Source organism: Rhinoraja longicauda, unplaced genomic scaffold (assembly GCF_053455715.1).
Source record: "Rhinoraja longicauda isolate Sanriku21f unplaced genomic scaffold, sRhiLon1.1 Scf000523, whole genome shotgun sequence".
Taxonomy (NCBI): Eukaryota; Metazoa; Chordata; class Chondrichthyes; order Rajiformes; family Arhynchobatidae; genus Rhinoraja; species Rhinoraja longicauda.
This window is the reverse complement of record NW_027601740.1, coordinates 1-25411: the sequence shown is the minus strand read 5'-3', so window position 1 is coordinate 25411 and position 25411 is coordinate 1. Positions and strand designations below refer to the sequence as shown.

Genomic DNA, 25411 nt, shown 5'->3' with positions numbered 1-25411 from the left:
CCCCCTCCCCCTCCCCGACAGACAGCCAGGCGCGCCCAGTGCTGACAGAAGGCGGGTTCGGTGCTCCGCCGCAGGATCTGCAGAGTGGCGCTGAACGCGGGCGGCGGTGGCGGCGGTGGCGGCGGCAGTGGCGGTGGGGAAGGCAGTGGCATTGGCGGCGGCAGCGCCAGTGCCAGCGGCAGCGCCAGTGCCAGCGGCAGCACGATGCACAGCCGGCTGCCCAGCCTCAGCGTGCCCAAGCGCACCGAGAGCGAGGTAAGCGTCTTCCACCACACCCATCCTCATTCATCTTTAATGAAAACCGTTTAGGTGGTGCATACATTCCCGATCTTGAGTTAAAGTGCCGCGTCTGTAAAAACAAAAATGATATCTCTCGTATCCCTTTCCCGTGATTTCAGTCTGAAGGAGGGTCTCGACCCGATACGTCACCCATTCCTTCTCTCCAGAGATGCTGCCTGTCCAGCTTTTTGTGTCTATCTTTTGTAAAAATGACACGTGTTTGTATTTATGTGTGTGTTTGTATGTGTCTGCGTGTATATGTATGTGTCTTGTAGGAGAATAACTGCAGATGCTGGTACAAATCGATGGTATCACAAAATGCTGGAGTAACTCAGCAGGTCAGGCAGCATCTCACTCTGGAGAGAAGGAATGGGGTGACGTTTCGGGTCGAGACCCTTCTTCAGACTGTGTCTTGTGCGTATACGTGTGTGTGTGTGTTTATATCTGTGTGCTTGTGTAATATATGAACGTGTGTGTGTGTTTATATCTATGTGCTTGTGTGTCCGTAATATATGTACGTGTGTGTGTGTGTTTATCTCTGTGTGTCTATGTGCTTGTGTGTCTGTAATATATGTACGTGTGTGTGCCCAGTTTCCAACCAAAACTGGAGTCTTGTGGTAATTTTGATACGGTCTGTCGATTTTATTTTGTATTTATTTATTTTTGCGGGAGGGGAAGACGGTGGGGGTGGATGTAAAAGTGTCCCAAAAAACGAGGTTTGCCAGAGAAAGTCAGATGTTGAGGAGTAACAGTGAGGAACTGTCGGTGTTTCTGTGGTGAAGGTACACAGGGCCTACAGGCCAGATCCCGCCCAGTGCAAGGTACAACCTGGTACCTCCAGCCGAGATTGTCACGGTGCAAACCTCTCGGTGCGTGCGATCGCTGTTAAAACAACTGTCTGTGTTAATCGCAGTAACTCAGTCCATTACTGCCCCTCCCCAATGATTTATGTTTTTAATTCCGCCTTACCCTGCTTGTTTGGAATTTCCTGTTTAAATAAGCAATGGGATTGCACGTAAGGTCAAAGGGCGTGACGCACGGAGTCGCTCAAACCGTCTGGAGGACATGACAGCTGACAGCACACACTAGTAACACATGCAACAGGTACACGCTTACCTTTAAAAAGCCGCCAAAAGGCCAATTTTTGTGCTGTAAAAAACGAAGAAGAAGCTGGAGGATCTGGCGGAGGAAGAGGAGCCAGGAGAAGGACTGCCAAGCCCGCGGATGCAAGAAGCAGCTGGGAAGACGTCTGGCCAACCGGCGGGAGAAATGGAAATGCTGGCCGGGAAGGGAGGCAGGAGAGCAAAGCTGAGAAGCAGAGGGCCGCCGACTGGCCAGCGGGGGGAGAAGAAGCAGAGGAGGAGGAGGAGGAATGGACGGGGTTGAGTGAGCTGGGAGAGGAGCAGCAGGAAGAACCTGAGCCGAGGGACCTGGAGGATCTGCAGGGGCAGAAGCAGCGAGCGCTGGAGGTCGGCGACCCGCCTGAGGACGAAGGGCCCAGGGAGGAAAGGCTCCACAGACTTGGAGGGGGAGGAGGCGGTGGAAGACGAGGAAGAGCGGAGTGTCGAGCCCGAAGAGGAAGAGGAGCCGGGGAGAGGCCAACCGGCAGCGAGAGCTGGGCCGGGCGCTGGGAGCCGAGGCGGACCAGGCCACGGCTCTGCTCGGCGGCCCCAGCCTCGAGGTGTTGAGCACCGGCTAAGTGGAAGCGGAGCCCGGCTGATGGACATGGCAAGCGGGAGAAGGGGCTGGAGGGCCAGCAGAGGCTGCGAGGAGCCAAAGAACCGCAGGAAGCGAGGCCCAGAGCAGGGGCGCAGGAACGGGGAGAGGTGTCAGGATGCTCGGAGCGCCGGGAGGGAGCCGGAGACGCGCTGATGGGAGGACCAACAGGAGGGTCTGGGGAAAGCCAAGCTGCGGCAAAGTGCAGCCGCAACATTGAACTGCAACACCCTCTCATTAGGACTGGCGAACTGTTCCACAACAGAAGCCATTCCAAACAAAATAGAAGAAAAAGACGAAGCAAAGGCCCGCTGCACTGAAAGCCATAGTAAGTGATTGCCTGCAGTACACGGCGTGCCTCCTAGTAGGCAACAGTACGGGTCAGGGGCCGTGACCTCGCCTGCCGTGCAATCCGCCTATTCAGAGGAAGTGGTCCAAAGTTAATTTTTCTTCAACCCAGCTAGTTATTTAAACATGTAGGACGGAACTGCAGATGCTGATTTACACCGAAGATAGACACAAAGTTCTGGAGTAACTCAGTGGGCCAGGCAGCATCTGTGGGGGAAAAGGAATAGGTGACGTTTTGAGTTGAGAACCTTCTTCAAACTGAAAGTCAGGGGAGAGGGAAACTAGAGGTTTGAAAAGGTTCAGAACAAATCAGAGCCGGCCTCTGGGGATGGTTCTGATTTGGTCTGTACCTTTTCCTATCTCGAGTTTCCCTCCCAGTCTGAGGAACAGTCTCACCCTATTCCTATTCTACCAGAGATGCTGCCTGACCCACTGAGTTACTCCAGCATTTTGTGTCTATCATAGATATCTAAATAGATAGATACACCTCACATGCTCTCCATCTCCTCGATAACTTCCGGTTTCCAGGCCCCCACTCCCTCATCTTTACCATGGATGTCCAGTCACTCTACACTTCCATCCCCCACAAGGATGGTCTTGAAGCCCTCCATTTCTTCCTCGACCTTGGAACCAGCCAATCCCCATCTACTAACACTCTCCTCCGCCTAGCAGAGCTGGTTCTTACCCTTAACAACGTCTCCTTTGACTCCTCCCACTTCCTCCAAACCAGAGGCGTGGCTATGGGCACTCGAATGGGCCCTAGCTATGCCTGCCTCTTTGTCGGGTACATCGAACAATCCCTGTTCCGGACGTACACTGGCCCCATCCCCGAACACTACCTCCGCTACATCGACGACTGCATTGGTGCTACCTCTTAGACCCATGCAGAACTCACTGACTTCATACACTTCACTTCCAATTTCCATCCTGCTCTTAAATATACTTGGACTATCTCCGACATCTCCCTCACGTTTCTGGACCTCACCATCTCCATCACAGGAGACAGACTAGTGACTGACATCTACTATAAACCCACTGACTCGCACAGCTATCTGGACTACACTTCTTCCCACACTGTCTCCTGCAAAAAGTCTATCCCCTACTCCCAATTCCTCCGTCTACGCCGCATCTGCGCCCGGGATGAGGTGTTTCACACTAGGGCATCAGAGATATCCTCATTCTTCAGGAAACGGGGCATCCCCTCTTCCATTATAGATAAGGCTCTCACTAGGGCCTCTTCTACATCCCGCAGCTCCGCTCTTGCTCCCCCTCCCATTCGTAACAAGGATAGAATCACCCTCGTTCTCACCTTCCACCCATTCAACCAGCGTATCCAACAAATCATCCTCCAACATTTCCGTCACCTACAACGGGACCCCACTACTAGCCACATCTTCCCATCCCCTCCCTTTCTGCGTTCCGCAGAGACCGTCCCTCCATAACTGACTGACTGACTGCGAGCGTCCATTGGCGCTCTTTTTAAACTGCCTTTTTACCTGCGATTAACACTCATGTGAAGCTGAGTAAGTGAGTGTTAATCGCAGGTAAAAAGGCAGTTTTGATAGGTACCTGTCTTCACCAGATAGTCTATTAATGCCGCAACTGAATTTCATTTTGAGTGGAACACTAAAGGAGAAGATATTCAAGCGGTCCACGGAGCTGGTCTGTGGAGCCTACAGTGACATCCACACCACAGTTATGAATCCCACCAACGATTACAAAGAACCATCGGCAATTTTGCAACGATCCCCAGAACCAGTACAGACGCACCTAACAAATCCAGGCTGTTCCTGTCTCTCCCCGGCACTGTACATTAGGTATTTAGTTCTCCCTTTCAAATTAACATTTCATTTGGTTTTGGTTTATTGCTTCCACTATGAATCTTTTTTTCATTCGACCTGTGCCTTGAACAACATTAGCTCTGATCAAAAACTATCTCCAAAATTTGTAATTAGGCAATTTTATTTTAGGTAATGTATTTACAGATTAAAGGGAAAGGCAGTTAATGAACAAAATTTGTTTTTCAGACCCAAGGATCTCGACCCAAACGTCACCTGTCCATTCCCTCCACAGATGCTGCCTGGCCTGCTGAGTTCCTCCAGCACTTTGTGTTTTACTCAGGGTTGCAGCGTCTGCAGAATCTTGTGTCCCCCTCCTCACCTGCATCCACCTATCACTCTGTCCCGCCCCCACCTCTCTTTTCCAGCTTTCTACCCGCCCTACTTCATCAATCTGAAGAAGGGTCCCAACCCGAAACGTCGCCTGTCCATTCCCTCCACGGCACGGTAGCGCAGCAGTAGAGTTGCTGCTTTACAGCGAATGCAGCGCCGGAGACTCAGGTTCGATCCTGACTACGGGTGCTGTACTGTAAGGAGTTTGTACGTTCTCCCCGTGACCTGCGTGGGTTTTCTCCGAGATCTTCGGTTTCCTCCCACACTCCAAAGACGTACAGGTATGTAGGTTAATTGGCTGGGTAAATGTAAAAATTGTCCCTAGTGTGTGTAGGATAGTGTTAATAGTGTTAGTGTGCAGGGATCGCTGGGCGGCGCGGACTTGGTGGGCCGAAAAGGCCTGTTTCCGCGCTGTATATATATGATATGATATGCTGCCTGACCCGCTGAGCTCCTCCAGCACTCTGTTGTCACCTTGCCCGTATCTCTGTCAGCAGTAAGGATTTAACATTTCATGATGTGATTAAGATGTTTGCATATCTTCAGAGGGAGATGGAAATCTAATGACCTGAAAGACAAGGTTTGTGATGTTGTTGCTGATTTTCTGTAATTGTTCTACCGGCTGAGGGCTAAATCTGCTCCAAGCTGGCAGTTAGCAGTTATTGATCTGTCCAGTGAACGTATATTGCTGTCGATGGCAACTAAAGCCAATGTTCTGGGCAACCACCCTTCCAAAAGCAGTGGCAGCCCTGGTAATGCTGGTGGAGGAAGTGGGCCCTTTGTTTTCCCTCTGACAGTTCTGCTGTCAAAAATTGTAATAAAATCTGTTTGTAAATAATAAATTGCAAATAATATCCAATGCGATCCATAAAAAATAAAAATAAAATAAAAAAAGGCAGTTTAAAAAGAACGCCAAAAGGACGCTAGCAGTCAGTCAGTAAAGCACATACCTCCAAGCTTGTCAGGAAGACAGGATAGAAGTGAGTGTGTGGATTGGCTGATCAATTAAATTGGAAGTTTGGCAAATTGGCCAATTAGGTAATTTAGAGACTGATATTAACAAGGTTTGCACAAGGGGTGCAGCCCTGTTGAGGGAAGTGCCCTGTGAGAAAAGTGCGAGTCTTGTGCCCTGCGAGAAAAGTGCGAGTCTTGTGCCCTGTGAGAAAAGTGCGAGTCTTGTGCCCTGCGAGAAAAGTGCGAGTCTTGTGCCCTGTGAGAAAAGTGCGAGTCTTTGGCTGCGAGTCTTTGGCGAGGAGGTTACACTTGTTTTCGAGCCTGATTTTTTTAGACAATAAAGTAATGGCAAATAAGTTGGTGCAGTGTGTTTCATGCAGGATGTGGGAAGGTAGGGATACCGCTGGAGCTTCTGGGAGCTACACCTGCAAGAACTGTGTCCAGGTGCAGCTCCTGAATGGACGTGTGGTGGAGTTGGAGAAGCAACTGGATGACCTCAGGACCATCCGGGAATACGAGAGTTTCCTGGACAGGACCTACTGTGCGGCTGTCACGCCAAGGGTCCAGGTCGAGCAAAGGTGGGAGACTGTTTCAGGGGGGAGTGAACGTGGACTCCAGGAGACCCCGGTGGCTGTGCCTATTACAAACAGGTACACCCTCTTGGGAGTTGTCGGGGCAGAAGACGCTTCCAGTCCGAGCGGCGGACTGGTTGGCGGCTCTTATCCTGGCAAGGAGACTCAACCGGGGAGACCGAAGTCAGGAAGAGCCATAGTAGTGGGTGACTCCATTGTCTGAGGTACGGACGGTAGATTCTGTGGCGACAGGCGGGACTTGAGGATGGTCTGTTGCCTCCCTGGTGCCAGGGTTCAAGACATCACGGAACATCCTAGCGAGGGAAGGTGATCAACCGGAAGTGGTTGTGCACGTGGGCACGAGCGATGTCGGGAGGAAGAGGAGGGAGATACTGCAGCGTGAGTTTGGAGAATTAGGAAGAAGACTGAGAAGTAGGACGTCATGGGTGGTTATCTCGGGACTGTTACCTGTGCCTCGTGCTGGTGAGGGCAGGAACAGAGAGATCGGGGATTTGAATGTATGGCTGAGGGGCTGGTGCTAGGGAGCAGGGATTTAGATTTCTAGACCACTGGGATCTCTTCTGGGGTAGGGGTGACCTGTACAAAAGGGACGGGTTGCACCTTAACAGCAGGGGGACCAACATTTTGGCAGGCAGGTTTGCTAGTGCTACACATGTGGCTTTAAACTAAGTAGTGGGGGGAGAGGTTGACAAATTGGGAATATGAAGATGGAGTTAAAGGGGAAGCAAATACAGGAGAAATTGCAAAGGACTCTCGAATAAATTGGAAGAGAAGGTCTGGATGGGATAAGAGAGTAAGGTCAGGGCCAATTGTGGGAGAGGGGAGGTGAATAACGAAGTTAATGTGTTGTATTTAAATGCGCGAAGTATGAAAAATAAAGTGGATGAGCTTGAGGCTCAGTTAGACATTGGCAAGTATGATGTTGTGGGAATCACAGAGACATGTCTACAAGTGGACCAGGGTTGGGAACTGAATATTCAGGGGTACACAACGTATAGGAAAGACAGACAGGTGGGCAGAGGGGATGGGGTCGCTCTATTGGTAAGGAATGATATTCACTCCCTTGCAAGGGGGGACATAGAATCAGGAGATGTAGAATCAGTATGGATAGAAATGAGGAATTGTAAGGGTAAAAAGACCCTAATGGGAGTTATCTACAGGCCCCCAAACAGTAGCCTCGACAAAGGGTGCAAGTCGAATCAAGAGCTAAAATTGGCATGTCGCAAATGTAATGCTACCGTGGTTATGGAAGATTTCAAATTGCCGGTAGACTGGGAAAATCAGGTTGGTAATGTACCCCAGGAAAGAGTTTGTTGAGTGCCTCCGAGATGGATTCTTAGAACAGCTTGTACGGGAGCCTACCAGGGAGAAGGCAATTCTGGATTAAGTGTTGTGCAATGAACCTGATCTGATAAGGGGACTCGAGGTAAAAGAGCCATTAGGATGCAGTGATCACAATATGATAAGTTTTACTCTACAAATTGAGAGGGAGAAGGGAAAATCGGAAGTGTCGGTATTACAGTATAGCAAAGGGGATTACAAAGGCATGAGGTAGGAGCTGGCCAGAATTGAAGGAGGCCCTCGCAAGGAAGACGGTGGAACAGCAATGGCAGGTATTCCTGGGAACAATGCAGAAGTTGCAGGATCAATTTATCCCAAAGAGGAGGAAAGATTCTAAGGGGAGTAAGAGACACCCATGGCTGACAAGGGCAGTCAAGGACAGCTTAAAAATAAAAGAGAAGAAGTATATCATAGCAAAGAAGAGTGGGAAGCCAGAGGATTGGGAATCTTTTAAAGAGCAACAGAAGATAACTAAAAAGGCAATAAGGGGAGAAAAAATGAGGTATGAGGGTAAGCTAGCCAATAATTTAAAGGAGGATAGTAAAAAGTTATTTAGGTATGTGAAGAGAAAAAAAAAATAGTAAAGGCAAATGTGGGTCCCTTGAAGTCAGAAGCAGGGGAATTTATTATGGGGAACAAGGAAATGGCAGATGATTTGAACCGGTACTTTGGATCTGTCTTCACTAAGGAAGATACAAACAATCTCCCAGATGTTCCAGTGGCCAAAGATCCTAGCCATCACTAGCCGGCCATTGATCACCCTGTACACTAGCCCTGTCCTACACACTAGGGACAATTTTTATTTTTTTTACCGAAGCCAATTAGCCTACAAACCTGCACGTCTTTGGAATGTGGGAGGAAACCAGCGTAGCTGGAGAAAACCTACGCTGTCACAAGGGGAACGTGCAAACTCCATACAGACCATACAGATAGTTAGGATCGAACCCGGTTCTCTGGCTTGGCGAGGCAGCAACTCTACTATTTCGCCCCTAATTGGCATCCAAAGAGAGCTGTATAGGAAGGAACTGTTGATGCTGGTTTACACTGAAGATAGACACAAAATGCTGGAGTAACTCAGCGGGACAGGCAGCATCACTGAATAGAAGGAATGGGTGACGTTTTGGGTCGAGACCCTTCTTCAGACTGGAAGAAGTGTTTTGACCCAAAACGTCACCCATTCCTTCTATCCAGTGATGCTCCCTATCCCACTGAGTTACTCCAGCATTTTGTGTCTATCAAAAGAGAGCTGTAGTTCTTTACTTTTGGAAGATGTTAATGAAGATGCAATCTAGTTCCAATAGATCTCCAGTCGGGTCTAGTTTACTACCATATGCATGAGCACGGTGAGGTGCATGTGCAATGAAGATCATGCTTCCAGCGGCATCACTGGCGCAGAATCCGGCAAACACAGAAAAAACGTTACAGTAAATCCTTGTTATTACAGATCTGTTTATAACGGATTTTGGTACTAGCGGGCGGACGGATTGACCTTCACTGCCGACCCCACATTGGAGTGGGTCCAAATGGAATTTACAAGAATGATCCCAGGAATGATTGGGTTAACATATGAGGAGCGTTTGACGATACTGGGCCTATTCTCGCTGGCCTTTAGAAGGATAAGGAGAGACCTAATTGAAACTTACCGAATAATGAAAGGCCTGGATAGAGTGGATGTGGATAGGATGTTTCGACTAGTGGGAGAGTCGAGGACCAAAGGACATAGCCTCAGATTAAAAGGACATAACCTGTGGAAAGGAGATGAAGAGGAATTCCTTTAGTCGGAGGGTGGTGAATCTGTGGAATTCAGTGCCACAAAAGGCTGAAGAGGCCATCAATGGATATTTTTAAGGCGGAGATTGACAGATTGTTAATTAATAAGAATGTCAAGGGTTACAGGGAGTAGGCAGGAGAATGGATTTGAGAGGGAAAGATAGATCAGCCATGACTAAATGGTGGAGTAGACGATATATGCAAAACTCCAAATTAACACTTCCCATCAGTATTCACCAGAGAGCAGAGTGTTGGAGGCAGGTGAGTAAATGGAGGGGAATTAACTTGTGAACTTATGAAGATAAAAATATCTCCAACCCTTGGTTCCTCCCTAATCACCTCCCTTGGTTCCCTTAGCATCCTCAAATAGATCCAGTCTGGCCCAAGGAACATGTCCATTCTGGTGCTTGCTGATATCTCTGACATTCCTTCTTTCCCTAACATGCTCCAGAATATTCTGGGTTCCCCTCCATTTACTCACCTGCCTCCAACACTCTGCTCTCTGGTGAATACTGATGGGAAGTGTTAATTTGGGGTTTTGCATATATCGTCTGGCTCCATGCAAAGATTATTATTTTGGTTATTCATTCCTTAGCTACTCTCTTCCTTCTAATATATTTATAAAAGGTAATAAAGTGAAAGAGTAAGTCAGTGGGTCAGGCAACATCTGGAGAAAATGGATAGGTGATGTTTTGGGTCGGGACCCTTCAGAAGAAACATCCCACAGGGAAGAGTTGGTCGCAGATGGCAACAAGCTTTGAGTGACGTAATCCGAAATGTCACCTATCCATGTTCTCCAGAGATGCTGCCTGACCTGCTGGGTTACTCCAGCACTTTGTGTCTGTTTTTGGAAACGAGCATATGTAGTTCCTTGTGTCTCTACTTATAAAAGATGATGGGATTCTCCTGAATCCTACTTGCCGGTGTAATTTCATGGCCACTTTTTGCCCTGTTTATTTCTTAAATTCTATCAATTTCCGCTTTAAATTGCAGAGGACTCATTCAATGTATAAATTTCAAATATGCACCATGTGCGCCTTTCTCTTCCTTGGTCCTTTCTTAACCAAGTTTCCCCAAACTTGCCATTTTACCTCTTGCCCATGGCAGGAACTCTGAACTCTCGGCTTTAACACCTCCCACTTATCCAATGTTGTTTTTCTCTTTTGCAACTGCTCCCAAGTTATTTTTGGCAGCTCATTTTCTACACCATAGAAATCTGCCTATGGGCCCTCGGGCCCTTTCATTGTCACACGTGACTAGGCACAATGACATTTCATTGCTTGCATACACAATGCATACAAATAGCAGCCACCTAAGGCACTGACAAAGTTACAAAGCACGCCGGCCCCTCCTTTTGTCCCCCCAACAGTACCCACACACTGGGTCTCCATTGTTCTCCCCCCAGGTCCCTCACGGCGGTCCCCCTACATCGGGTCCTCCATTGTTCTTCCCCCTCCCTCAAGGCGGTCCTCCACGCTCTCGTTGACCGTGGGTCGGCCCACAAAGCATTGCTGCCGCCGCGAGGCTTCACCGCTGCCGAGACCCCCAGCATCGCGAGGCTTCACCGCTGCCGAGACCCCAGCGTCGCGAGGCTTCACCGCTGCCGAGACCCCAGCGTCGCGAGGCTTCACCGCTTCCTCCGCCAAGGCCTCGCCACTGTCGACACCCCACTTCACGCCTCCGTGGTGCTAACCCGGGCCCCAGCCGCCAAACCCTTTTCCATGACTTGCTTGAACCTTGTTAAAATCTGTTCAACATTCCTCCACAGGCACTTCTATCAATTGCCCATCCTTATGCAGGATCACTATAACGCCCATCCAATGCAGGATCACTACTGCATTTACACTTCTTAACAGGAAATATTAGATAATTTGCTTAAAGGACTCAATATAATGCTTCATATATATGCAATATAATGCTTCAAGGACTCAATGTAATGCGCCGCCTCATGGGGGTCCCCTCACGCCGGGTCCTCCTTTGTTCCTGGTGGCATGTCCTCTGGCTCCCACCTGGCCCGTCCTCAACCACCGGTACCCGCGACATCCACTGCACCAGCACCCTCGACGACCTCCATCAGTCCATTCCTGATGCCTCCGCTCTGTCGGCGCAGTGCCATGTCGGGCGCGGGGCCCTGTTGGCGCGGTGCTCTGTCGGCGCGGGGCCCTGTCGGCGCGGTGCTCTGCCGACACCGGCTCGGTCGGCGCGGTGCTCTGTCGGCACGGGGCCCTGTCGGCGCAGTGCCCTATCGGCACGGGGCTGTGCCGACACAGGCTTATGTATAGTTTAGAAAGATTTATTTACTGAACTGTATGCAAAAAGAAACTTGACTGTGCCTTGGTAAATGTTTCAATAATGTAACATTGGACCATAGTTTTGATGTACAGCGTAGCAACGATCTCCTTGGCCCACCACCAACCATCAATCACCCGTGCACTACTTCCTTGTTATCCTACACAATAGGACTGGTTTATAGGGGGGCAATTAACCTACAAATCTGCATGTCTTTGGGATGTGGGGGGAAACTGGAGCACCTGTAGAAAACCCGCACGGTTACATGGAGAACGTACAAGCAGTAGCCGTAATCAGGATCTAATCCAAGTCTCTGGAGCTGTGAGGCAGCAGCTCCACCACTGTGCTGCCCCAGCAGAGGGGAAATGTGACCAACACCTGGTCAGAGTTGTGCAGAATCATATTCCTGGATAAATTCATTTTGTTTAGTTTATTGTCACATGTATCGAGGTACAGTGAAAAGCTTTTGTTACATGCTAACCAGTCAGCGGAATGACAATGCATTGATTATAATTGAGCCATCCACAGTGTACAGATACATGGTAAAGGGAATAACGTGAATAACGTTTAGGGCAAGATAAACTCCACTAAAGTCTAATTAAAGATAGTCCGAGGGACTCCAATGAGGTAGATAGTAGCTCAGGACTGTTCTCCAGTTGTTGGTTGAAGCTTTCAGTTGCCCGATAACAGCGGGGAAGAAACTGTCCCTGAATATGGAGGAATGCATTTTCACGCTTCTGTACCTCATGTCGGAGGGGAGAAGGGGGAATGTCCAGGGTGCGACTCGTCCTTGATTATGCTGGTGACCTTGCCGAGGCAGCGTGAAGTACAGATGGAGTCAATGGAAGCGATTTTGGTTTGCGTGATGGTCAGGGCTGCTCCACAATTCCCACCAATTTCTTATGGTCTTCAATGGAGCTGTTCCCGAACAATGCTGTGATGCATCCCGATGAAATAGATTTGGCAGAGGTAGTGTTGGGAATATGAAAGGAGCAATAATTCTGATGTCTAGGTGTATATTAGCTCTAAGCTTATTCTGTTGTTCTACAGATTTTGATCCCAGTTGTACCAGATGAAGTTCTACTGAACAGTAGTCTCATCCAGCACCTGGCGCTTGCTGCCAAAGATGCAGCTCAACTTTATGGAGTGCTTATGAGGACCAAAGAAGATCCAAATTCCAGTGAGGTCAGTGCTGGTGAAAGTGGCCTTTTATTTTGGGCGGTATGACTTTACATTTTACTTTAAACTTTAGAGATGCAGCATGGAAACAGGCCCTTTAGCCCACCAAATCAGCACCAACCAGCGAATCACCCGTACACTAGCACAAATGAAGACAATTGTTTAAATGGGGTAAGGGGATTGGGGATTCAATAGCTACAGACTCACAATAATCTGTTTGGGGGGAGGGGAATAGAAGGCCTTTTCAAGAGCAAGATTTTTTTTTATTGCAAGGTAAGATTACTAGATGCTGTATGTTATAATTTAACAGAGTATTGTTGCAGAATTGTCAAAAGAAACAATTATTTGTCAATTTTAATGGCCACCTGTTGCAAAACTGATAGATTGTGTTAAGAAACAATGTTGCCTGAATACCGAGGGCATGTTACATGGAAACAGGTTTTTTTTACCCTCATAGTGTTTGAACTCAAGACAGATTTTTCTCTGCTTGTTAATTTCCAAAGTAACCTTTGAGAAGTTCCCTTGATTCCAATCACAATTGTGTTACGATGTGATGCGATAGAACTTTATTTATCCCAGAGGGAAATTGATCTGCCAACAGTCATAAAACACAATATGCGTGAAATATGAAATTAAAGTGACGTGGAAAGGATTGGGGATGTGTAAAGATTTGGGATGGGGGGAGGGGGGCGAGGGAAGACAGTCCACCCCACGACAGAAGGGGGAGGATTTGTACAGTTTGATAGCCACAGGGAAGAAGGATCTCCTGTGGCATTCGGTACTGCAACTTGGTGGAACCAGTTTGTTGAAGGTACTCCTCGGGTTGATCAATGTGTCATGGAGGGGGTGAGCTGTATTGTCCAAGATGCTCTGCAGTTTGAGGAGCATCCTCCCATCCAAGACCACCTCCCATGAATCCAATTCCGCCCCCATGTCGGAGCCAGCCTTCCTGATGAGTTTGTTAATCATGTTGGCGTCTGCGACCTTCGCCCTGCTGCCACAGGACACAACAGCGAAGATGATGGCACTGGCTACAACTGATTGGTGGAACATCTGCAGCATCTTACTGCAGACGCTGAAGGAGTGGAGACTTCTCAAAAAGTCCAGTCGGCTCTGTCCCTTTTTGTACAGGGCCTCAGTGTTCCTAGACCAGTCCAGTTTACTGTCCAGGAGCGCTGTTCTAAGCAGTGTTATAAGCAGTTTGACCTTGGTGATAGTATTCCTTAATTCATCACTTGTGTTGTATCGATTTTGTGCTGTGGAACTGTGCGTTATGCAGAACTACCTGTATTAGATTTTGCCTCTAAAGTTGATAACTCCAGTGTCTCGCATACTGAGTTGAATGGATCATACACTTTTTCCCTTCTAGACGATCAGCTATGCTCCCTTCACCTTGTTCCCATCGCCGGTACAAACAAGACTCTTCAACCAAGCATTTGAGGTCCAGCAAGACTTCAACTTGCTGGTTGATAGAATCAGCATGGATTCCGAATTTCTGAAAAAATCGTTAGCAAGGTAAGATTCCTACATTGTGACATACAGATGACCTCCGCACGACCTCTTTTCACCATCCCCACCGATCTACTCACTGTAAATGGAACGATTGTAATCATGTATTATTTTTCCGCTGGCTGGATAGCAGGCAACAAAATCTTTTCATACCTCTGTATATGTGACAATAAACTAAACTGAACTATCACTTACCAGGTTTTGTTCCAACCCTCTTCAGTCCCCTCCGCCTTCTACTGTTAGCCTGAGGAAGGGTCCCAACCTGAAACGTCACCTATCCATTCTCTCCACAGATGCTTCTTGACTCACTGAGTTCTCCAGTACTTTGTTTTTCTGCTCAAGATTCCAGACCTGCAGTTTCTTGCGTCTCTCTTTGTTTTGTTTGTTTAACTACTGCAATCTTATCAAATATGTTTTCCTTGCTGTCACTTCTAGCACGGCAGAAGCTGATGAATTTACAGCTCGCCTGCTCAACATCTACACTCAGGTGCTTGATGAAGGCATTGCCCAGGTAATGGATTGTGCTTTGTACTGTTAAGTTCATAAGTTCTAGGAGCAGAATTAGGCCATTCGCCTTTCTCCACCTTTCATTCATGGCTAATCTATCTTTCCCTCTCAACCCCATTCTCCTTCCTTCTCCCCATAACCCCTGACGCCCGTACTTATCAAGAATCTTTCCATCTCCACCTTGAAAATATCCATCAACTTGGCCTCCGCAGCCATCTGTGGCAATGAATTCCACAGATTCACCACACTCTGACGAAACATTATTCCTCATTTCCTTTCTAAAGGTGCGTCCTTTTATTCTGAAGCTATGGCCTCTGGTCCTAAACGCTGCCTCTAGTGGAAACATCCTTTCCGCATCCACTCTATTCAGGCCTTTCACTATTCGGTAAATTTCAATGAGGTCCCCCCCCTCATCTAAACTCCAGTGAGTACAGGCCCAGTGCCATCAAAGGCTCATACGTTAATCCAGTCATCCCTGGGATTATTCTTGTGTACCTCCTCTGGACCCTTTCCAATGCTAGCACATACTTCCTCAGATATGGGGCCCAAAACATTACTGGATTAAAGTTCAGTTCCCACCGAATGTGCTGCCCGTGATCATGACAAGGTGGAAGAACAGTTCGGTTCTCTCAATTCTCAAAGAACTTAATTTAATTTCTGAAATAATTATCACTTTCTTAAATCCTACACACCAGGAAATGAGGTACAGAAATGTTTTGCGTGGAAAGTGCTTGACCTCTTGCTTTTGTGTAAACTAAAGTCTAATTTTTTTTATTCATTCCCCTTGTTCAGTCTATTACGCTGGGAGTGAACAGATCAGATTACATGTTTGACAAAAGATCCAGGCATACTGCTACTTTGAAACAGGTTGAGATTAACACCATTGCTGCCAGTTTTGCAGGATTGGCTGCCAGAGTCCCAGAAGTGCATCGGTAAGATTCCACATGGATGACCTTTGTCAGTTTAATTGATGTTGGTCTTCCCTTTTTTGTCCGGGCTTTGTCTCTTCTTTGCATGCATCCATCTTATGCGTATAAGATTATTAAGGGGTTGGACACGTTAGAGGCAGGAAACATGTTCCCAATGTTGGGGGAATCCAGAACAAGGGGCCACAGTTTAAGAATAAGGGGTAGGCCATTTAGAACTGAGACGAGGAAAAACTTTTTCAGTCAGAGAGTTGTGAATCTGTGGAATTCTCTGCCTCAAAAGGCAGTGGAGGCCAATTCTCTGAATGCATTCAAGAGAGAGCTGGATAGAGCTCTTAAGGATAGCGGAGTCAGGGGGTATGGGGAGAAGGCAGGAACGGGGTACTGATTGAGAATGATCAGCCATGATCACATTGAATGGCGGTGCTGGCTCGAAGGGCCGAATGGCCTCCTCCTGCACCTATTGTCTATTGTCTATATCCTGGAACACACCGCTCATGACAACTTGAGCACGGATGGACATGGTACCTCTTACAAGTTGGCTGAGTAGACTAGTTCTGTACAATTTGCTAATCGGAGATGTGCTTGGGTAGGGCCATACTCTACTGGACTGTTTCTAAGAAAATAATTTTACTGTGCATTTGCATTTTGCGCATGTGACAATAACAGCTCCATTGAGCTATCCTTCAATACCGTGGATGTTTGTACCAGTGGGAGAATCTAACACCGAAGGGCAGCCTCGGAATAAAAGGACGCACCTTTAGAATGGAGATGAGGAGGAATTCCTTTAGCCAGAGGGTGGTGAATCGATGGATTTCATTGCCACAGAGGGTTTTTGTTTGGAGATACAGTGTGGAAATGGGCCCTTCGGCCAACCATGTCAGCGCCAACCAGTGATAATCCTGTACACAAAACACTATCCTACACACTCGGGACAATTTACAGAAGCCAATTAACTTACAAACATGTACGCCTTTGGAGTGTGGGAGGAAATCTGACCAGCCAGAGGAAACCCATGCGGTCACAGGGAGAATGTTCAAACTCCGTACAGACAGCACCTGTAATCAGGATCGATCCCTGATCTCTGGAGCTGTAAGGGGGCAGCTCCACTGCTGTGCCACCCGCTGTAGGGGCCAAGTCATTGGGTATTTTTAAAGCGGAAATTGATACGTTCTTTATTAGTAAGGGCGTCAAAGGTTACGGGGAGAAGGCAGGAGAGTGGGATTGAGATGGAAAAATAGATTGGCTGTGATTGAATGGCAGAGCAGACCTGATGGGCTGAATGGCCTAATTCTGCTGCAATGTCTTGCGATCTAATACCTCCATCTTTCTTTTGACAAGCACTTTGCAGAATTCATGATTTGCCTTCAACAAGATCCCAAACCACCCTAGCAGTGGGCAGACTGGAAGGTGTGGTCTGGTCCGTTTCCTGTTTGGTTGTGCAGTGGCGCAGTTAGTAGAGTCTCCAGCTTCCCGGCTTCGCCCCTGACCTCGGGTGCTGTCTGTCTGACGTTTGCACCTTCTTCCTGTGATTATGTGGGTTTTCTCCTGGTGCTCTAGTTTCCTCCCCCATCTCAAAGATGTGCAGGTTGGTATGTTAATTGGCGCCTCTGCAAATTGGCCTGAGTGTGTAGGTTAGTGGCTGAATGTGGCAGGAGTTGATGTGAATGGAATAGATCGGGATTAGAGTCGGATTGACGTAAATGGTCACTGTGGACCCATGTAGATCCAAAGGACCTGTCACATTGCTGTTTGTCTTTGCAGTTTACTTTAGAGATACAGTGCAGAAACAGGCCCGCTGGCCTACTGACTCTGTGCCGACCAGCAATTCCTATACACTAGCATTATCCTACACACTAGGGACAATTTACAATTTTTACCAAAGCCAATTAACCTCCAAACTGTACGTCTTTGGAGTGTGGGAGGAAACCGGAGCACCCGGTGAAAACCCACACTGTCGCGAGGAGAACATACAAAATCCTTACAAACAGCACCCGCAGTCATGATCGAACCCGGGTCTCTGGCATTGTAAGGCAGCAACGCTGCTGCTGCGCCACCGTGCCACCCCCTTCCCTCCCCCATTGTGTTACCTCTGAAAGATTTGTGTACACAAACGAGATTTTTGCATCCTTTTAACATTGTGCTAGCTAATTTTATATGTATTTATGCTTTTAAAGACATGAGCAGGGTCTATATAATTCTATTTTTCACGTAGGCATGTGATGAATGTCTGGGGAAAACCTGAGGAAGCGGCAAAGATCCAGAGTAACAAAGCAGTGAAAGGAATTTGCAAAGGCATTGCAAGAGCCTGCCATTTGTATGGGTCATCAGGGTAAGTTCTATTCAACAGCAAATGAAAATAAAAAGAACTGTGGATACTGTGAAATCTGACCAAAAATGCTCAACTGTTCAGGCAGCACCTGTGCCTTTAGACTTGAGATAGTGCGGAAACAGCCACCGAGTCCGCACAAACCAGCGATCACCTGTGCATACGTGACAATAAAATCCCATTGAACCCCGAACACCAGCACTATCCCACGTGCTAAGGACAATTTACAATTTTACCGAAGCCAATTAACCTACAAACCTGTATGTATGTGGGAGGAAACCAGAGCACCCAGTGAAAACCAATGCGCTCACAAGGAGAACGTACAAACTCAACGTACAGACAGCATCCATAGTCGGGATCGAACCTGGGTCTGTGGCGCCGTAAGGCAGCAACTCTACTGCTGTGCCACCCTTTAGGGCAATGCTATACAAATTGCAGGTGAAGGACCCTTGATCTGAATTGGGTATGAGAGATTTAAATGCGCCGTTCAAACGTGCAGCCTGACTTTTAATACTATTGTGTATGCAGAGGCCACACAAGTTCAAGTTTTCGGAGTAAAATTAGGCTATTCAGCCCATGGAGTCTACTCCGCCATTCAATCATGGCTGATCTCTGCCTCCTAAACCCATTTTGCTGCCTTCTCCCCATAACCCTTGACACTCGTACTAATCAAGAATTTGTCTCTCCCTGCCTTAAAAATATCCACTGACTCGACCTCCACGGCCCTCTGTGGCAATGAGTTCCACAGATTAACTACCCTCTGTCTAAAGAAGTTCCTCCTCACCTCCTTTCTAAAAGTGCACCCTTTAATTCTGAGGCTCTGGCCTCTGGTCCTAGACTCCCCCACCAGTGGAAACATCCTTTCCACATCCACTCTATGCCTTTCATTATTCTGTAAGTTTCAATGAGGTCCCCCCTCAACCTTCTAAACTGCAGCGAGTAGAGGCCCAGTGCTGTCAAACATTCATCATATGCAAAACCCACTCATTCCTGGATTCATTCTTGTAAATCTCCATTTGGACCCTCTCCAGAGCCAGCACATCCTTCCTCAGATATGGGCCCAAATTTGCTCACAGTTCTCCAAATGCGAGTGCATTGTCCACACATAATGACAATAAAAAATATAACACAAATTAATAATACAATATATAAATAAATACCATTTAACTTGATCACAATAGGTCGGCTGCCATAGCTCTAGTTCCCTCGTCAGATCCCATTTTCAAAATTAAAGACCTGTGGATTGGCTGGTGCAGGTCGTTTAATACAGGTGATTTTGTTTTCCATAACGGTACGTGCTGGTGTTATTCAAAGTTAAACTAGATCGATGCGTAGCATCCCGTGAACTGTTGTATGCATACTGACACCCATTTGTCGACAAAAAAGCACTGTGTAATACTAACCTTTTGTGTTGAATACAGGGCAGTGGTTCTCTTCCTGGTGGAGAAGATCTCGAGGAATATTTTTGACCAGCGTTGCTTGGAAATGGAGCTTTGGAAAAAGTATGTGTCCGTGAGGTTGAAGTGTCAGTTCATCTATTTGTTTTTTAATCCAGTTTGTACTTATTGTTGTATGACACAGCCATCATGAGATAAAGGGCCTGTTCCTGTGCTGTATTGCTGTATGTGTAGCGATGGACGTGTCTCATGCTGCTAATGTCCTTTACCATCATATATCTGAAGGAGTGTCCCAACCCATCACATCACCTATCCATAACATCACCTATCCATGTTGTCCTGAGATGCCCCCTGACCCGCTGAGTTGCTCCAGCACTCGGTGTTGTTTTTATTTCCTTTGGTAAACCGGCATCTGAATATCCTTGTTTTTACAGTGTCCTGCACACTCCTCACACTCATTTGATGGCCTGTACTTGATGGAGTTTAGAAGGATGAAGGAGGACCTCATTGAAACTTAATGAATAATGAAGGGCCTAGGTAGTGGATGTGGAGAAAATGTTTCCACTAGTGGGAGAGTCTAGGACTGGAGGGCATAGCCTCAGAATATAAGGACATACCTTTAGAAAGGAGGTGAGGAAGAATTTCTACAGAGGGTGGTGAATCTGTGAAATTCATTGCCACAGACAGCTGTGGAGGCCATTCAGTATTTTTATGGTAAGATTGACAGATTCTTGATTAGTAAGGGTGTCAAGAGTTATGGGGAGAAGGCAGGAAGAATGGGGTTGAGAGGAAAAGATAGATCAGCCATGATTGAATGATGGACCAGACTTGAAGGGTTGAATGGCCTAATTCTGCTCCAATGATTTATGAACTTAGGAACTCCAGATAAAACTAAATTAATCTGCTGATTACTGTCTGCCTGTAATATTTACCCCTCCGTTCCCTACATATTCAGATGCCTACCTAAAGCCTCTTAAATGCCACTTGTATCTATTTCTACCACCACCCCTGGCACCATGTCCCAGGCACCTCCAATTCTATGTAAACTTTAGTTTAGTTTATCATTGTCACGTGTACCAAGGTACAGTGAAAAGCTGTTGTTTGCATGTTATCCTGTGCAAGAAAAGACGATACATGTGTACAATCAAGCCGTCCACGGTGTACAGATAAAGGGTATAACGTTTAGTGCAAGATATAGTCCGATTAAATATGGTTTAAAAGTCTCCAAGAAGCTGTGATAGGAAGTCTAGACCACTCTCTAGCTGGTGAGAGGACCGTTCAGTTGCCTGACAACAGTGGGGGAAGAAACTGTCCCTGAATCTGTAGGAATGTGTATTCAAACTTCTGTACCCCTTGCCTGATGGGAGAGGGGGAGACAAGGAAGCGACCGGGATGTGACCGGTCCTTGATTATGTTGGTGGACTTGCCGAGGCAGCATGAACAAACTTGTCTTGCACATCTCCTTTTAAACTTTTCCCCTCTGATCTTAAACCTCTGCCCTCTAGTATTTGACGTTTACACCCTGGGGGAAGGAAATATTCTGACTATCTACCCTATCTCAGCTGCTTATAATTTTATAAAGTGATTGTGTTTTGGGGCTGAGGGGAGTGTTAAGCACTATCAGTCCACTAATGGCCTGACAACCAAAGAGATGGACATTCATTTTCTTTATAGTTCATTGCTTTGAGTATTATTTTCCACTTGTCTGCTGTTAAACAATTGATACTTTCATTATTTTTTGTGACTGGAATGTGCATGTGATAAGGAGGCAATTGAATGAAATATACGAGAGAGGGTCCTTGGATGACGACAAAAGACTTTTTGTGTGAGTTTTATTTTTAGTGTGAGTTTTCTTTTCCCTCTCGTTGATTATGAAGCTGAGGATTCTGACTAGTTGACATGAGTTGCCTGCATGACTTTAAAAAGGTAGAACACAATAGTGCTGGAGTAACCCAGTGGGTTACATGCTGCATCTCTGGAGAACGTGGATAGGTGATGTTTCGGTTCGAGGCCATTCTTCGGTCAGACATGTCACCAATCAATGTTGTTCATAGATGCTGCCAGACCTGCTGAGATACTCCATTTCTGTAGACCTAGTTTCTGCAGTTGCTTCTTTCTTAACTTTAAAAAGATATTTGACTTCATTTTTAATCCTTTAGAAAGGTTGTAGATGCTGACAGTGGCATTCTCCGCTAGAGTGGAAAAGATTGAGAAGTTCCCCAAATAATCCAGTTTAGTGTCGTAGAGTCGTACAGCATGGAAACAGGCCCTTTGGCCCAACTTGCCCATGCCGACCAAGATGCCCCATCTCCATTAGTCCAACCTACTCTCATTAGGGAGACACAAAATGCTGGAGTAACTCAGCGGGTCAGGCAGCATCTCTGGAGAGAAGGAATGGGTGATGTTTCGGGTCGAGACCCTTCTTCAGACACGAAACTTCTCGACCCAAAACGTCACCCATTCCTTCCCTCCAGAGATGCTGCCTGACCTGCTGAGTTATTCCAGCATTTTGTTTCTACCTTTGGTTTAAACCGACATCTGCAGATTTTTAACCTACTCTCGTTAGACAATAGACAATAGGCAATAGGTGCAGGAGTAGGCCATTCAGCCCTTCGAGCCAGCACCGCCATTCAATGCGATCATGGCTGATCACTCTCAATCAGTACCCCGTTCCTGCCTTCTCCCCATACCCCCTCACTCCGCTATCCTTACGAGCTCTATCCAGCTCTCTCTTGAAAGCATCCAACGATCTGGCCTCCACTGCCTTCTGAGGCAGAGAATTCCACACCTTCACCACTCCCTGACTGAAAAAGTTCTTCCTCATCTCCGTTCTAAATGGCCTACCCCTTATTCTTAAACTGTGGCCCCTTGTTCTGGACTCCCCCAACATTGGGAACATGTTTCCTGCCTCTAATGTGTCCAATCCCCTAATTATCTTATATGTTTCAATAAGATCCCCCCTCATCCTTCTATATTCCAGTGTATACAGGCCTAATTGCTCCAGCCTTTCAACATACGACAGTCCCGCCATTCCCGGAATTAACCTAGTGAACCTACGCTGCACGCCCACCATAGCAAGAATATCCTTCCTCAAATTTGGAGACCAAAACTGCACACAGTACTCCAGGTGCGGTCTCACCAGGGCTCGGTACAACTGTAGAAGGACCTCTTTGCTCCTATACTCAACTCCTCTTGTTATGAAGGCCAACATTCCATTTGCTTTCTTCACTGCCTGCTGTACCTGCATGCTTCCTTTCAGTGACTGATGCACTAGGACACCCAGATCTCGTTGAACATCCCCTCTTCCTAACTTGACACCATTCAGATAATAATCTGCCTTTCTATTCTTACTTCCAAAGTGAATAACCTCACACTTATCTACATTAAACTGCATCTGCCATGTATCCGCCCACTCACACAACCTGTCCAAGTCACCCTGCAGCCTTATTGCATCTTCCTCACAATTCACACTACCCCCCAGCTTAGTATCATCTGCAAATTTGCTAATGGTACTTTTAATCCCTTCATCTAAGTCATTAATGTATATCGTAAATAGCTGGGGTCCCAGCACCGAACCTTGCGGTACCCCACTGGTCACTGCCTGCCATTCCGAAAGGGACCCATTTATCCCCACTCTTTGCTTTCTGTCTGTCAACCAATTTTCTATCCATGTCAGTACCCTACCCCCAATACCATGTGCTCTAATTTTGCCCACTAATCTCCTATGTGGGACCTTGTCGAAGGCTTTCTGAAAGTCGAGGTACACCACATCCACTGACTCTCCCCTGTCAATTTTCCTAGTTACATCCTCAAAAAATTCCAGTAGATTTGTCAAGCATGATTTCCCCTTCGTAAATCCATGCTGACTCGGAATGATCCTGTTACTGCTATCCAAATGCTCAGCAATTTCGTCTTTTATAATTGACTCCAGCATCTTCCCCACCACTGATGTCAGACTAACTGGTCTATAATTACCCGTTTTCTCTCTCCCTCCTTTCTTAAAAAGTGGGATGACATTTGCTATCCTCCAATCCACAGGAACTGATCCTGAATCTATAGAACATTGAAAAATGATCTCCAATGCTTCCACTATTTCTAGAGCCACCTCCTTAAGTACCCTGGGATGCAGACCATCAGGCCCTGGGGATTTATCAGCCTTCAGTCCCATCAGTCTACCCAAAACCATTTCCTGCCTAATGTGGATTTCCTTCAGTTCCTCCATCACCCTAGGTTCTCCGGCCCCAAGAACATTTGGGAGATTGTGTGTATCTTCCTCAGTAAAGACAGATCCAAAGTAACGGTTTAACTCGTCTGCCATTTCTTTGTTCCCCATAATAAATTCCCCTGCTTCTGTCTTCAAGGGACCCACATTTGCCTTGACTATTTCTTTCCTCTTCACGTACCTAAAAAAACTTTTGCTATCCTCCTTTATATTATTGGCTAGTTTACCCTCGTACCTCATCTTTTCTCCCCGTATTGCCTTTTTAGTTAACTTTTGTTGCTCTTTAAAAGAGTCCCAATCCTCTGTCTTCCCACTCTTCTTTGCTATGTTATACTTCCTCTCCTTAATTTTTATGCTGTCCTTGACTTCCCTTGTCAGCCACAGGTGTCTCTTACTCCCCTTAGAGTCTTTCCGCCTCTTTGGGATAAATTGATCCTGCAACCTCTGCATTATTCCCAGGAATACCTGCCATTGCTGTTCTACCGTCTTCCCTGCTAGGGCCTCCTTCCAGTCAATTTTGGCCAGCTCCTGCCTCATGCCTCTGTAATCCCCTTTGCTATACAGTAATACTGACACTTCCGATTTTCCCTTCTGCCTTTCCATTTGCAGAGTAAAACTTATCATGTTGTGATCACTGCCACCTAATGGCTCTTTTACCTCTAGTCCCCTTATCAGATCAGGATCATTACACAACACTAAATCCAGAATTGCCTTCTCCCTGGTAGGCTCCAGTACAAGCTGTTCTAAGAATCCATCTCGAAGGCACTCCACAAACTCTCTTTCCTGGGGTCCATTTCCAACCTGACTTTCCCAGTCTACCTGCATGTTGAAATCTCCCATAACCACCGTAACATTACATTTGTGACACGCCAATTTTATCTCCTAATTCAACTTGCACCCTATGTCGAGGCTACTGTTTGGGGGCCTATAGATAACTCCCATTAGGGTCTTTTTACCCTTACAATTCTTCATTTCTATCCATACTGATTCAACATCTCCTGATTCTATGTCACCCCTTGCAAGGGAATGAATATCATTCCTTACCAGCAGAGCAACCCCACCCCCTCTGCCCACCTGTCTGTCTTTTCTATACGTTGTGTTATTCTGAATATTCAGTTCCCAGCCCTGGTCCTCTTGTAGCCACGTCTCAGTGATCCCTACAACATCATACTTGCCCATGACTAACTGAGCCTCAAGCTCATCCACTTTATCTTTTGTACTACGCGCATTTAAGTACAACACTTTAACTTCTGTATTTACCTCCCCTCTCACATCGGTCACAAATGGCCCTGCCCTTACTCTCTTTCCCCCTCTAGAACTTCTGTTCCCATTCTTCCGAGTCTTCTGCAATATCTCCTGTATTCCCTTTAACCTCATCTTCATATTCCCAATTTGTTAACCCCTCCCCCCCACTACTTAGTTTAAAGCCACAGGTGTCGCACTAGCAAACCTGCCTGCCATAATGTTTGTCCCCCTGCTGTTAAGATGTAACCCGTCCCTTTTGTACAAGTCACCCCTAGCCCAGAAGAGATCCCAGTGGTCCAGAAATCTAAATCCCTGCTCTCTGCACCAGCCCCTCAGCCATAAATTCATACCCTCTATCTCTCTGTTCCTGGCCTCACCAGCACGAGGTACCGGTAGCAGTCCAGAGATAACCACCTTCGACGTTCTACTTCTCAGTCTTTTTCCTAACTCTCTAAACTCCCGCTGTAGCACCTCCTTCCTCTTCCACCCGACGTCATTCGTGCCCACGTGCACAACGACTTCAGGTTGACCATCATGTCCACAGGAACCACCATATAATCATATATACAAATCTGATTTATAGCATTCAGTCCATAGCCACCCAGACCATTTAAGAACGTCCAGATATTTAAAAGA

The 25411-nt window shown here is 46.9% G+C and overlaps 1 protein-coding gene across 2 annotated transcripts; it reads left to right on the top strand.

Annotated features, from left to right (window-relative positions):
• The first annotated feature begins 51 nt into the window (after positions 1-51).
• Positions 52-21184, top strand: LOC144591037 (glutathione synthetase-like). 2 transcript variants are annotated; one of them, XM_078395381.1, is made up of 7 exons: positions 52-255; positions 12512-12646; positions 14010-14155; positions 14585-14660; positions 15449-15588; positions 17798-17914; positions 19333-21184. In XM_078395381.1, exons 1-7 carry the CDS (start codon positions 205-207, stop codon positions 19499-19501), a joined length of 834 nt encoding a protein of 277 aa, XP_078251507.1. In that variant the 5' UTR covers positions 52-204; the 3' UTR covers positions 19502-21184. The 2 variants fall into 2 exon arrangements, with proteins under 2 accessions (XP_078251507.1, XP_078251508.1); XM_078395382.1 differs by lacking the exon at positions 52-255 and adding an exon at positions 982-1100.
• Positions 21185-25411: the final 4227 nt, after the last annotated feature.

Excerpts from the sequence above, each read along its gene's own strand:
- LOC144591037 (XM_078395381.1), top strand. The coding sequence starts at position 205 with ATGCACAGCCGGCTGCCCAGCCTCAGCGTGCCCAAGCGCACCGAGAGC. Across the intron at positions 14,661-15,448 it reads TTGATGAAGGCATTGCCCAG|TCTATTACGCTGGGAGTGAA; the intron begins GTAATGGATTGT and ends CCCCTTGTTCAG. Across the intron at positions 17,915-19,332 it reads CATTTGTATGGGTCATCAGG|GGCAGTGGTTCTCTTCCTGG; the intron begins GTAAGTTCTATT and ends TGTTGAATACAG.